The sequence below is a fragment of the Anolis sagrei genome, chromosome 12, assembly GCF_037176765.1.
Source record: "Anolis sagrei isolate rAnoSag1 chromosome 12, rAnoSag1.mat, whole genome shotgun sequence".
NCBI classification, from domain to species: domain Eukaryota; kingdom Metazoa; phylum Chordata; class Lepidosauria; order Squamata; family Dactyloidae; genus Anolis; species Anolis sagrei.
In genome coordinates, this window is record NC_090032.1 from 22003144 (window position 1) to 22018177 (window position 15034).

Sequence of the window (15034 nt, forward strand, 5' to 3'; positions counted from 1 at the left end):
ATTACACCAGCATCTCAATGAGTCAGTTGAGTTAATATAGTATTATTATTGTTATTATTATTATTAGTAGTAGTATTCTAGCATCTCAGTGAGTCAAGTCAATAAATATATATTTATTATTATCATTCCAGCATCTCCATGGGTCAACTGAGTTAATACATTATTGTTATATATTATAATTTTTATTTTTATTTTTATTATTATTATTATTATTATTATTATTATTATTCCAGCACCTCCAGGGGTCAACTGAGTTAATAGTATAAGATTATTATAATATATTATTATTATTCCAGCATCTCCATGGGTCAACTGAGAGTCTATTGTATTATTATTATTATTACTACTATTATTAAAATGGGGGCCTTTCTTCATTTCTTGACCTTTTTCTCTCCTTTTTTCTCTAATTTGCAGCAACACCATCACCAAGTAGACCAAGAAGCCTGGGATTGTCCCCATTTGTGGGTCAAGGATTCGTCTTCCTTCCACTTTCAAACCAAGACACATTTGTGTACATAGTTGTATGGAGTTCGGAGCCCCTTCCTTCCTTCCAACTCTCTTCTCTTTTTGTATCTTTAATGTGAAAGCAAATTAAGTAAAAGTCAGAACTTCCTTCCCGGTTTGTCAAGTCTCTTCCTTCTATTGCGACCAAAGTTTTTCCATGCTTTTTCCAGAAATACTTCATATCTTACATGTATGTTTAACCGTGTCATAGCCCACCTCCAGCCATAAGGAGAGGCAGGTAATATTATTATTATTATTATTATTATTAAATATATTTTATTGAATATTTCCAGATTTTTAAAAAAAATATTATTATTATTATCTAAACATATTTTATTGAATATTTCCAGATTTTTTTTCACACAATTATTATAATAATTATTTAGACATAGTTTACTGAATATGTCTAGAATTTTTTCGCAATTATTGTATTTATTATTTAAATATATTTTATTGAATATTTCCCGATCTTTCCACACAATTATTATCAAATTTAATACTATTTTATTGATTATTTCCAGATTTTTTCATACTATAATTATAATTATTTAAACATAATTTCTTGAATATTTCCAATTTTTTCACACAATTATTATCATATTTATTACTATTTAAATATATTTTATTGACTATTTCCAGACTTTTTTCACACAATTATTATTACCATATCTATTATTATTTAAGGATATTTTCCTGAATATTTCCAGATTTTTTTCATACAATTATTACTATCATATTTATTACTATTTAAATATATTTTATTGACTATTTCCAGGTTTTTTCACACAATTATTATCATAATTATTTAAACATATTTTATCGAATATTTCCAATTTTTTCACACTATTTATTTATTTATTTAAAACATTTATCATTATAATTATTTAGACAGTTTATTGAATATGTAGATTTTTTCACAATTACTCATATTTATTATTTAAATATATTTTATTGAATATGTCTAGATTTTTTCAATTATTATCATATTTATTACTATTTAAATATATTTTATTGACTATTTCCAGATTTTTTCATACTATAATTATAATTATTTATATTTTATTGAATATTTCCACATTTTTTTCACACAATTATTATATTTATTACTATTTAAATATATTTTATTGACTATTTTCATTTTTTTCACACATCATTATTTAAATATATTTTATTGAATATTTCCAGATTTTTTTCACACAATTATTATTATAATTATTATTATTGAAACTTATTTTATTGAATATTTCCAGATTTTTTTTCATACAATTATTAGAATTATAATTATTTAAACATATTTTCTTGAATATTTCCAGATTTCTTCACGCAATTACTGTAATATTTATTACTTTTTAAATATATATTATTGACTATTTCTAGTTTTTTATACTATAATTATAATTATTTAAGTATATTTTATTGAATATTTCCAGATTTTTTCAGACAATTATTACCATATTTATTACTATTTAAATATATTTTATTGACTATTTTCAATTTTTTTTCACATAATTATCATTATTTAAATATTTTTATTGACAATTTTCATTTTTTTCACACAATTATCATTATTTAAATATATTTTATTGAATATTTCCAGATTTTTTTCACACAATTATTATAATTATTATTATTGAAACTTATTTTATTGAATATTTCCAGATTTCTTTCATACAATTATTATAATTATAATTATTTAAACATATTTTCTTGAATAATTCCAGATTTTTTCATGCAATTATTATAATATTTATTACTATTTAAATATATTTTATTGACTATTTCCAGTTTTTTCATACTATAATTATTTAAATATATTTTATTGACTATTTATTGACTATTTATTGACTATTTCCAGTTTTTTCATACTATAATTATTTAAATATATTTTATTGACTATTTATTGACATATTCAGTTTACTGAATATGTCTAGATTTTTCACATTATTATTTATATTTTTTATTGAACATTTCCAGGGTTTTTTTCCCTGCACTATTATTATTTAAAATATTTTTATTAAATATTTCCAGATTTTTTCACAATTATTATTATATTTATTACTATTTAAATATATTTTATTGACTATTTCCAGATTTTTTTCATGCAATAATTATCATAATTATTATTTAAACATATTTTATTGAATCTTTCCAGATTTTTTCACATTATTATTTATATTTTTATTGAACATTTCCAGGTTTTTTTCCGCACTATTATTATTTAAAACATTTTTATTAAATAATTCCAGATTTTTTCACACAATTATTATAATTATATAGACATATTTTATTGAATATGTCTAGATTTTTTCACATTATTATTTATAATTTTTATTGAACATTTCCAGGGGTGTTTTTTTTCTGCACTATTATTATTTAAAGCATTTTTATTGAATATTTCCACATTTTTTTCACACAATTATTATTTAAAATATTTTTATTAAATATTTCCACATTTTTTCACACAATTATTATAATAATTATTTAGACATAGTTTATTGAATATGCCTAGATTTTTTAATATTATTTTTACTGAACATTTCCAGGGTTTTTTTTTAACACAACTATTATTTAAAATATTTTTTGTTAAATATTTCCAGATGTTTTTCTCACCGTTATAATTATTATTACACATTTTATTGAACTCTAGCTTGGGTGTTTCTAGCTTGGGATATTTGCAAAACTACATTGGGAGTTGTAGTTTCCTATACTACTGTGCTATACTACTATATTGCAATATTAATCATATTACAGAAAATATGATTAATATTATTATTAATATTAATACCATTATTAATGCCAATAATAATAATATTAATACTAATACCATTATTAATACTAATACCATTATATTGTAATATTATTATTATTTTCACATTAGTATTAATATTAATACCATTATATTGTAATAATAATAATATTATTATTATTTTCATGTTAGTATTAATATTAATACCACTATATTGTAATAATAATTGCCCGAGTTATTTGCAAAACTACATTGGGAGTTGTAGTTTCCTATACTACTGTGCTGTACTACTATATTGCAAAATTAATCATATTATATATAATATGATTAATATTACTAATATTAATACCATTATTATTATTATTATTATTAATACCAATAATATTATTAATAATACCATTATATTGTAATAATAATAATATTTTCATGTTAGTATTAATATTAATACCATTATATTGTAATAATAATTGCCCGAGTTATTTGCAAAACTACATTGGGAGTTGTAGTTTCCTATACTACTGTGCTGTACTACTATATTGCAAAATTAATCATATTATATATAATATGATTAATATTACTAATATTAATACCATTAATAATATTATTATTATTATTAATACCAATAATATTATTATTAATACCATTATATTATAATAAGAATAATATTTTCATGTTAGTATTAATATTAATACCATTATATTGTAATAATAATAATATTATTTTCACGTTAGTATTAATATTAATACCATTATATTGTAATAATAATAATATTATTTTCACATTATTAATATTAATACCCTTATATTGTAATAATATTATTTTCACATTATTGTTATTACTATTATCATCATCCTTTTTATTCATTCTCCTGCTGCTAAATTTGCACCGAAGCCAAACCAGAAAGATTGGAAGCTCTGGATGAAGAGGAACTTGCTCCTTTTTGGCCGAGGAAGAATCTCGTTTGGAGCACAGATTTATTAAACAAGGCCAAAAAAACAAAACAAAACAAAGAGTTCAAAACAACAAGGCGCAGAGTTCTTTCTCCCCCCTCCTTGCAAGGAAAGGGATTTTTCAAAGTCCCAGGATCCAGACTCGCCTGGAGAAGGTTCCCAAAGCCGTTACTTCTCATTCTCCTCTTCTTCCTCCTCTTCCTCGTCGTCTTCTTCCTCCTCCTCGCTGCTCTCTTCGCTCTCGTCTTCGTAATTGTAGTTGACCCGGTTGGTGTTCACAAAGAGGTCAGCGTCATCGTCCTCGGAGTCGTCTTCTCCGGCCGAACGTTGTGGGCTTGCGGCCCTGTCTCTGCGAGGAAGGAAGGAAGGAAGGAGAGGGGACTGTCTAAATCAGAGGTCCTCAAACTACGGGCCGCGGGCCGGATACGGCCCTCCAAGGTCATTTACCCGGCCCTCGCTCAAGGTCAACCTAAGTCTGAAACGACTTGAAATTTGCACACGACAACAACGACAACAACTATGACCCGAAGGGGACTCAGAGCGGCTTACAAAATATCTATACATCTATATATATAAAAATGCTCTGTGCGTCATGAGTTCCTTAAAAACAAAAGAACCAATGAACGAAATCACACCAAATTTGGCAACAAAACGTTTCACAACACAAGAAGTGACCATCACTCAACAAAATTATGATTTTGTCATTTGGGAGTTGTAGTTGGTGGGATTTATAGTTCACCTACAATCACTCACCTCTCTTTCACGTCTCGGGGAGTTCCGGCGGCATCGTCCAAAAAGGCTTCGGGCCTAAAGGAGGACACAGAAGGGTTCAGCCTCGCATCGTGTATCAAGCAGGATAACAATACCATCATATAGTAAATTAATTAAAGAAAGGAGGAAGAAGTGGGCAAAGTTCAGCATTTTGAAGTCGGAGGGAAAGTACTTTCCTTTCCCAAAATATTATTATTATTATTACTCACATTTTCATATACACAAGCACACACATATACACAATATACAGAATGTACATATACACATATAAACACAGAAATATACATATACACATGCACATATACATACGGACACACATCTATCTGCAAGCACACATAAATATACACATACATATGCACATATATACACATACACAAGCACACACATATATACAATATACATATACACATATAAACACATAAATATACATATACATACAGACACACACATATATAGGCAAGCACACATAAATATGCACATACATAATAATAAATACACATATATACACACATATATGCATATACAGAAGCACACACATATGCACAATATACATATACACATATAAACAAAGAAGTATGCATATACACATGCACATATACATACGGACACACATCTATATGCAAGCACACATAAATATACACATACATATGCACATATATACACATATGCAAGCACACACATACACAATATACATATACACATATAAACACATAAATATACACATGCACATATACATACAGACACACATATATAGGCAAGCACACATAAATATGCACATACATAATAAATACACATATATACACACATATGCATATACAGAAGCACACACATATGCACAATATACATATACACATATAAACACAGAAGTATACATATACAGATGCACATATACATACGGACACACACATATATATAGGGAAGCACACATATACACATACATAATAAATACACATACACACATATATGCATATACACAAGCACACACATATGCACAATATACATATACACATATAAACACAGAAATATACATATGCAGATATACATAGGGACACACACACATATATATGCAAGCACACATAAATATACACATACATAATAAATACACATACATACACACATATATGCATATACATAATATACATATACACATACAAACACAGAAATATACATATACACATGCACATATACATACACACACATAGATATGCAAGCACACATAATAATACACATACATGCATATACACAAGCACACACACATGCACAATATACATATACACATATAAATACAGAAATATACATATACACATGCACATATACATACAGACACACACATATATATGCAAGCACACATAATAATACACATACACACACACATATATGCATATATACAAGCACAATATACATATACACATATAAACACAAATACACGCATATATACACACCCACAAACACACATATATACACATACACAAAAATATACACACAGACATACATATTTACACACACAAAACACATATACACAGACTGGGCCACAGCAACGCGTGGCAGGGGACGGCTAGTGTGTGTGTTGAGACAGCTCCAGCGCTCCAGCTCTCTTAAATCGACACTGGATGGGCATCTGTCGGGAGTGCTTTGATTGTGACTTCCTGGCTGAAGGGGGGTTGGTCTGGATGCCCTTTGGGGATCCCTTCCAACTCTAGGATTCTCTGACTCACCAATAGCCCTCCTTCTTCAGGTACCGCACGTGGTCCTTGTAGAGGACGAAGCTGATCTCCGCCTTCACTTTCTCCCCTTCCTCAATGGGGTCCACCAGCAGGAAGTCGCCTGGGGAGGACAAAGGGGGACACCCCGGGGGTCAAGGCCATGGGCACTGCGGAGACGGGGAGGTGGGGCCGGGAGGAAGGAGCGAGGGGCTCACCTCTCTTGATCCAGATGTTCTTCCGGAACTTGGTGGGCATGCTGGCAAGGAACCGGGTCCCTTCGGGGGTCTCCACCTCATGGAGGTTGTTGCCGGGGGTGCCCAAGACCTGGAAGGGAGGGAACGGGTTGGACTAGATGGCCCTTGGGGGTCCCTCCCAACTCTGGGATTCTATCTATCTATCTATCTATCTATCTATCTATCTATCTATCTACCTACTTATCTATCTATCCATCCATCCACCCATCTCTTAAGAAGGTTGGACTAGATGGCCTTTGGGGGGTCCCTCCCAACTCTGGGATCGATCTATCTATCTATCCATCCATCCATCCATCCATCCATCCATCCGTCCGTCCGTCTCTTAAGAAGGTTGGACTAGATGGCCTTTGAGGCCCAACTCTGGGATCTATCTATCTATCTATCTATCCATCCACCCACCCACCCACCCATCTTTTAAGAAGATTGGACTAGATGGCCTTTGGGGGATCCCTCCCAACTCTGGGACTCTATCTATTTATCTATCTATCTACCTATCCATCCATCCACCCATCTCTTAGGAAGGTTGGACTAGATGGCCTTTGAGGGTCCCTCCCAACTCTGGGATTCTATCTATCTATCTATCTATCTATCTATCTATCTATCTATCTATATCTATCTATCCATCCATCCATCCATCCATCCATCCATCCATCTCTTGAGTAGGTTGGACTAGATGGCCCTTGGGGGTCCCTCCCAACTCTGGGATTCTATCTATCTATCTATCTATCTATCTATCTATCTATCTATCCACCCATCCATCTCTTGAGGTTGGACTAGATAGCCCTACGGGGTCCCTCCAAACTCTGTCAGGCCTATCTATCCATCCATCCACATCATATCTGTCTATCCTGTCTGTCCATCCATCCATCCATCCATCCACATATCCATCTATCTATCTGTCCATCCATCCATCTGAACCATATCTATCTGTTGGGCTTATTTATCCATCCATCCATCCACATATCCATCCATCCATCCATCCATCCACATATCCATCCACATATCCATCCATCCATCCATCCATCCATCCACATATCCATCCATCCATCCATCCATCCATCCACATATCCATCCACATATCCATCCATCCATCCATCCATCCATCCATCCATCCATCTATTTATCTATCTATCTATCTATCTATCTATCTATCTATCTTATCCTAAGGGGTTGGATTGGATGGCCTTTGGGGTCCCTTTCTACTCTAGGATTCTGTCTATCCATCTATCTCTGAAGAGGGTTGGACTAGATGGCCTTTGGAGGTCTCTTCCAGCTCGGGGCTCCCTCACCCGAACGACCTGCTGCCTCTCGGAAGGCACCACGTACTCCTCCAGGACCTCCTTCACCACGTGCTTGCGCTTGGTGGCCTGCGACATGCTCGTCTCGCGATTCGGGCTCAGCGTCCGCCTGCAGAGTCTGCGTCCGGTCCAAGGAATTGTTTGCCGAGTGCGACCGCGATCTCAGGAGCTGCGAGAAGGAGAGAGACCGGCCCACGTCACCACGGCTCTTCATCGATCTCAACCATCAGATCGTCCTGGGCCAAAGGGATGGACTAGGTGACCTCTGAGGTACCTTCGGGCACTATAGGACCCCCCCTCAAAATCTCCCCATGCTTCCTTGAAAGGGGACAGACCTGTTTCCAGGGACAGTCAAGGTCATCCGAGTTCAAGGATGGTGGATCCAGTGCTGATTTCACTCCTTGGTACATTCACAGTTCGGGAAAAGCTGGAGGGAATATATTTGCATAGATTAAATAATAATAATAATAATAATAATAATAATAATAATAATAATAATAATAAATATTCTATTAAATTATATGTAAAATTATTATTATTACTATGTAAAAAAAATCTGGAAATGTTAAATTCAATATATATATTTAAAATATCAATAATGATACTAATTGTGTGAAAAAAATGAATCTGGAACTATTCAATAAAATATATTATTTATATATTCATAATAATGTGTGAAAAAATCTGGAAATATCACACACACACACACATATATATATTAATGCTTGTGTGAAAAATCTGGAAATATTCCATATATATATAATATATACATACATATACCTACATACACACACACACACACACATACATATATATATATACATACACATATATACACATATAATAGGGGTGAAAAATCTGAAAATATTCCATTTATATATATAAAAATAGATAGATAGATAGATAGATAGATAGATAGATAGATAGATAGATAAAAATACTTGTGTGAAAAATCTGGAAATATTACACACGCACATATATTAATAATTGTGTGAAAAACCTGGAAATATTCCATATACATACATACATACATACATAGTGTGTGGAAAAAATCTGGAAATATTCCATATACATACATATATACATATATACATATATATATATATAGTGTGTGTGTGAAAAATCTGGAAATATACCATTTATATAGGTAGGTAGGTAGGTAGGTAGGTAGATAGATAAAAATAATTGTGTGAAAAATCTGGAAATATTCCATATATATATATATATATATATATATAGTGTGAGAAATCTGAAACTATTCCATATAGATAGATACTAGATAGATAGATAGACATATAGATAAATATACTTGTGTGAAAAATCTGGAAATATTCCATATATATATACTTACATACATACATATATATAGTGTGTGAAAAATCTGGAAATATTCCATTTAGAAAAATAGATAGATAAAAATAATTGTGTAAAAAATCTGGAAATATTCCATATATATATATATATATATATATATGTATATATATAGTGTGAGAAATCTGAATCTATTCCATATAGATAGATAGATAGTCAGACATATAGTGTGTGTGTGAAAAATCTCAAAATATTAAACTAAACTAAATTAAACTAAACTATTAAACTAAAATCTATTTAAAATAATAGTATTAAAAAACTGGAAATATTCAATCAAAATATATTTATTATTATTATTATTATTATTGTGTGAAAAAACCTGGAAATATTAAATTAAAATCTATTTAAAACAATAATAATCATCGTATAAAAATTATAAATAATCAATCAAAATATATTTAACATTTATATTATTATTATTATTATTATTATTATTACTATTACTATTATTACTATTGTGTGAAAAAATCTGGAAATACTCCATTAAGATAGAGTAATAATAATAAAATATATTTAACATTTATATTATTATTATTATTACTATTATAATTGCACTTTAGTACAATTAATACTGCTGCACACCGTACTTTAAATTCCTATGCCCCTCCTGCCATTTTCAGCACTTTTAACCATGTACCCTTTCGCCGGCCGAACCAATTTTTAATATGTCTTGATGTATTGTTATTGCTGTTTGCTAATTTTTGATTTGTTTCGCTTTTGATGTTGATTTGCTTTGTTATTACTTGTTATGTTTTCTATTGTATTGTGTGTTGTGGCTCCGGCCTGTGTAAGCCGCATCGAGTCCTTCGGGAGATGCTCGCGGGGTACAAATAAAGTTAATAATAATAATAATAATAATAATAATAATATTACTATTATTATTACTATTATTATTGTGTGAAAAAATCTGGAAATACTCCATTAAAATAGAGTAATAATAATAAAATATATTTAACATTTTTATTACTATTATTGTGTGAAAAAAAATCTGGAAATATTCCATTAAAATCTATTTAAAATAATAAATAATCCTATGGGGAAAAAACTGGAAATAATCAAAATATATTTAACATTTATAGTATTATTATTATTGTGTGAAAAAATCTGGAAATATTCAATTAAATTATATTAATTATATAATAACAATAATAACTATGTGTGAAAAAATCTGGAAATATTCCAATGAAATTATTTCAAATAATAATAATCGTATGGAAAAAAATGGAAATAATAAAATATATTTAACAGTTATAGTATTTATTATTATTATTATTGTGTGAAAAAATCTGGAAATATTCAATTAAATTATATTAATTATATAATAACTATATATATATAATGTGTCAAAACATCTGGAAATATTCCATTAAAATCTATTTAAAATAATAACATTTATAGTATTATTATTATTGTTATTGTGTGTAAAAATCTGGAAATATTGAATTAAATTATAATATATATACCTCAATAATAATAATAATAATACTGTGTGAAAAAAAATCTGGAAATATTCAATTAAAATCTATTTAAAATAATAATAATAATAATAATAATAATAATAATCTTATGGGAGAAAAACAAGAAATAATCAAAATATATTTAACATTTATATTATTGTTATTATTACTATTATTGTGTGAAAAAATCTGGAAATATTCCATTAAAATAGTTATAATAATACTAATAATAGGAGTTCCTTGAGTTCCTCCCTCTCCTGAGCCCCAAAAGGGTGTTCCTGAGCATGTGCAGAGTGCCGGGTTCCCCCCCGAGGCCTTCAGGAGAGGCGAGGCCTCCTCTAGATTTCCCTCTACGCCACTCTCCCCGCCTGGGAACCCCACATTTCCCTCTACGCCGCTCCCTTCCCTCTTCCCTTCCTCGAGGCCCACCTGCTTGGGAACGGGCGCCTTCTTCTCCCCTTCGCGAAGCACGAGAAGCGGGCACTTCCTACTTCCGGCGAGAAGGGAAGCACCACTTCCGGTCCGGTCCCCATAAGGTTCCTACCTGCTCCTCGCGGCGCAGACGGAAGGTTCCGCCACTCAAAGGTTCCGCCCTTCTTTCCAGAGACACTTGGAATGAATTATTATATATATATATGGATATATGTATGTGTGTGTGGATATATATATATATATATATATATATATATATATATATATATATATTATACTATTTAATAAAGCTACTACTACTAATAATAATAACAGAACACTTTCAATAACAGACATTGCAAGTCTTCTGAATGTGCAGACTACGTCATCATCAGCATACTGGAATTCCATAACTGACATTGTCGGTCTTTTGAGTGCGCACAGACTACGTTATCATTGGCATATTGGAGTTCTATAACAGATGTTGTTATATATGGATATGTGTATATGTTTGTGTGTGGATATACATAGAGATTTTATTCTATTTAATAATGCTACTACTACTACTACTACTACTACTAATAATAATAATAATAATAGTAATAACAGAACACTTTGGTGTTCAAGGAGAGGCCGAGCTTCTCGTACGCTTCTGCAAAAGGTGTTGAGAGTGGCTTGTAGGCTTTCTTCCTCTGAATGCGCACAGACTACATTATCATCTGCATACTGGAGTTCTATAACTCACATAGGACTTCTTCCGAATGCACAGAGTACATTATCATTGGCATATTGGAGTTCCATAACAGGCATTGTAGGTCTTTTTCTGAATGTGCACAGATTACGTTATCATTGGCATACTGTAGTTCCATAACAGACATTTTAGGTCTTCTGAGTGCGCACACGCTACGTTATCATCGGCATATTGAAGGTCTATAACGGACGTTGAAGGTCTTATTCTGAATGCATACTTAAGTTCCATAACAGAAGTTGAAAGTCTTCTGAATGCGCACAGACTACGTTATCATCAGCATACCAGTTCCACAAGACTTTGTAGGTCTTCTTCTGAATGTGCAGAGATTACGTTATCATTGGCATACTGTAGTTCCATAACCAACTTTGAATGTCCATTATCATCGGCATATTGCAGTTCTATAACTGACGTTGGAGGTCTTCTCCTGAATGCGCACAGACTATGTTATCATCGGCATATTGGAGTTCTATAACAGACATTGTAAGTGTTCTGAATGCGCACAGACTACATTATCATCTGCATACTGGAGTTCTATCTCACATAGGACTTCTTCCAAATGCACAGAGTATGTTATCATTGGCATATTGGAGTTCTATAACTGACATAGGACTTCTTCCGAATGCACAAAGTACGTTATCATTGGCATACTGTAGTTCCACAACAGACATTGTAGGTCTTCTGAGTACGCACAGACGACGTTATCATCTGCATACTGGAGTTCTATAACTAACATAGGTGTTCTGAATGTACAGAGTACATTATCATTGGCATATTGGAGTTCTATAACAGACATTGCAAATCTTCTGAATGTGCACAGACTACGTTATCATCGGCATATTGGAGTTCCATAACAGACATTGCAAGTCTTCTGAATGCGCACAGACTACGATATCATCGGCATATTGGAGCTCCATTACAGGCATTGTAGGTCTTCTTCTGAATGCGCACAGACTACTTTATCATCGGCATATTGGAGTTCCATAACAGACTTTGTAGTTCTTCTGAATGAGCACAGACTACATTATCATCGGCATATTGGAGTTCCATAACAGACATTGTAGGTCTTCTTCTGAATGAGCACAGACTACATTATCATTGGCATATTGGGACTTCTACAATGTCTGTTATAGAACTCCAATTTGCCAATGATAACATACTCTGTGCACATTCAGAAGAAGACTTTCAATGCCTGTTATGGAACTCCAATATGCCGATGATAACGTAGTCTATGCACATTCAGAAGAATACCTACAAAGTCTACTACGTTAGCTACTACGTTATCATCGGCATATTGGAGTTCCATAACAGACTTTGTAGGTCTTCTTCTGAATGAGCACAGACAATGTTATCATCAGCATATTGGGAGATCATAACAAATAGATATTCACAAAGTCGGGTCACAACAGTCCATTTTATTTAGTGCAGAAAAATACGGAAGTAACAGAATAAACCAAAAGCTTCCACAACTTTTGGGGGGAAATCTTTTCCGTTTCTAGAAAAATAACCCTTCTATTTCAACTAGAAAACATAGTTCAGCATTCTTCATCCGGGAAGAAATATTTCAATATTTTGCATATATAATTAACTCTCCATTAATTAGCAAAAAAAAAAAAAAACCAAAAAAACCAAAAGGACGAAAAAATACTTTAAATAAATATTAAAAATCCATGTTTAGTGCAGGAAAGCGAGTGTTGCATTGAGTTAGCTTTCTTAATTAGCCTATGTGTGCATTTGAATATTAATATCGCATCAGGGAATGGTATAGTATTCGTTAGGCTGATTATTATTATTATTATTATTATTATTATTATTATGTGAAAAAAATCTGAAAAGATGCAATCAGAATATATTTTTTAAATTATTCTGTGGGAAAAAAATCTGGAAATATCCAATTGAAATATATTTAAAATAGTAATTATTATTATGATTGTGCAAAAATGTTTTTGGAAATATTCAATTAAAATATATTTACAATAATAATAATTCTGTGGAAAAATCTGGAAGCATTAAATAAGAATATAATTGAAATAATAATAATTATTATTGCGTGGGAAAAAAATCTGGAAATATTCAATAAGAGTATATTTAAAATATCTATTATTATTATTATTATTATTATTATTACGTGGGAAAAATCTGGAAATATTCAATTAAAATATATTTAAAATAATAATAAGAAGAAGAATAAGAATAATAATTGTGTGGAAAAATCTGGAAACATTAAATAAGAATATAATTAAAATAATAATAATTATTATTATTATTGCGTGGGAAAAATCTGGAAACATTCAATAAGAATATATTTAAAATATCTATTATTATTATTATTATTATTATGTGGGAAAAATCTGGAAGTATTCAATTAAAACATATTTAAAATAATAATAATAATGTGTGGAAAAATCTGGAAACATTAAATAAGAATATAATTAAAATAATAATTATTATTATTGCATGGGAAAAATCTGGAAATATTCAATTAAAATATATTTATAATAATAATAATAATTGTGTTGAAAAATCTGGAAACATTAAATAAGAATATAATTAAAATAATTATTATTATTGCGTGGGAAAAAATCTGGAAATATTCAATAAGAGTATATTTAAAATATGAATAATAATAATTATTGTGTGGAAAATTTTTGGAAATATTAAATAAGAATATATTTGAAATAATAATAATAATAATTGCATGGGAAAAATCTGGAAATATTCAATAAGAGTATAAAATATGAATAATAATAATAATTATTATTGTGTGGAAAAAAATTGGAAATATTAAATAAGAATATATTTTCAATGATTATTATTATAA

General features: G+C 30.3%; 2 protein-coding genes across 3 annotated transcripts in view; one reads left to right on the top strand and one right to left on the bottom strand.

The window, feature by feature from the left end:
* Positions 1-616, top strand: part of SART1 (spliceosome associated factor 1, recruiter of U4/U6.U5 tri-snRNP) — a 34273-nt gene extending 33657 nt beyond the window's left edge. For both annotated transcript variants that reach the window (XM_067472580.1, XM_067472581.1), the window contains exon 20: positions 415-616. In XM_067472580.1, the coding sequence (XP_067328681.1) occupies positions 415-433 (19 nt within the window). In that variant the 3' untranslated portion in view covers positions 434-616. The remainder of the gene's footprint in view (positions 1-414) is intronic.
* A 3553-nt stretch (positions 617-4169) lies between these two features.
* On the bottom strand, positions 4170-11582 carry EIF1AD (eukaryotic translation initiation factor 1A domain containing). Its single transcript, XM_060757845.2, has 7 exons — positions 11484-11582; positions 8562-8653; positions 8218-8395; positions 6890-6998; positions 6687-6795; positions 4954-5007; positions 4170-4549 (listed from the first exon to the last, which is right to left on the bottom strand). The coding sequence occupies exons 3-7, from the start codon at positions 8302-8304 to the stop codon at positions 4369-4371; spliced, it is 540 nt and encodes a 179-aa protein (XP_060613828.2). The 5' UTR covers positions 8305-8395; positions 8562-8653; positions 11484-11582; the 3' UTR covers positions 4170-4368.
* Between the last annotated feature and the right edge of the window lie 3452 nt (positions 11583-15034).

Bases quoted from the DNA above. Each gene is read 5' to 3' on its own strand.
- EIF1AD (XM_060757845.2), bottom strand. From the start codon at position 8,304: ATGTCGCAGGCCACCAAGCGCAAGCACGTGGTGAAGGAGGTCCTGGAG. The intron at 6,796-6,889 runs GTGAGCCCCTCG...TGTCCTCCCCAG, and splicing joins GAACATCTGGATCAAGAGAG to GCGACTTCCTGCTGGTGGAC. The intron at 5,008-6,686 runs GTGAGTCAGAGA...GTCCTCCTTTAG, and splicing joins CTGAAGAAGGAGGGCTATTG to GCCCGAAGCCTTTTTGGACG.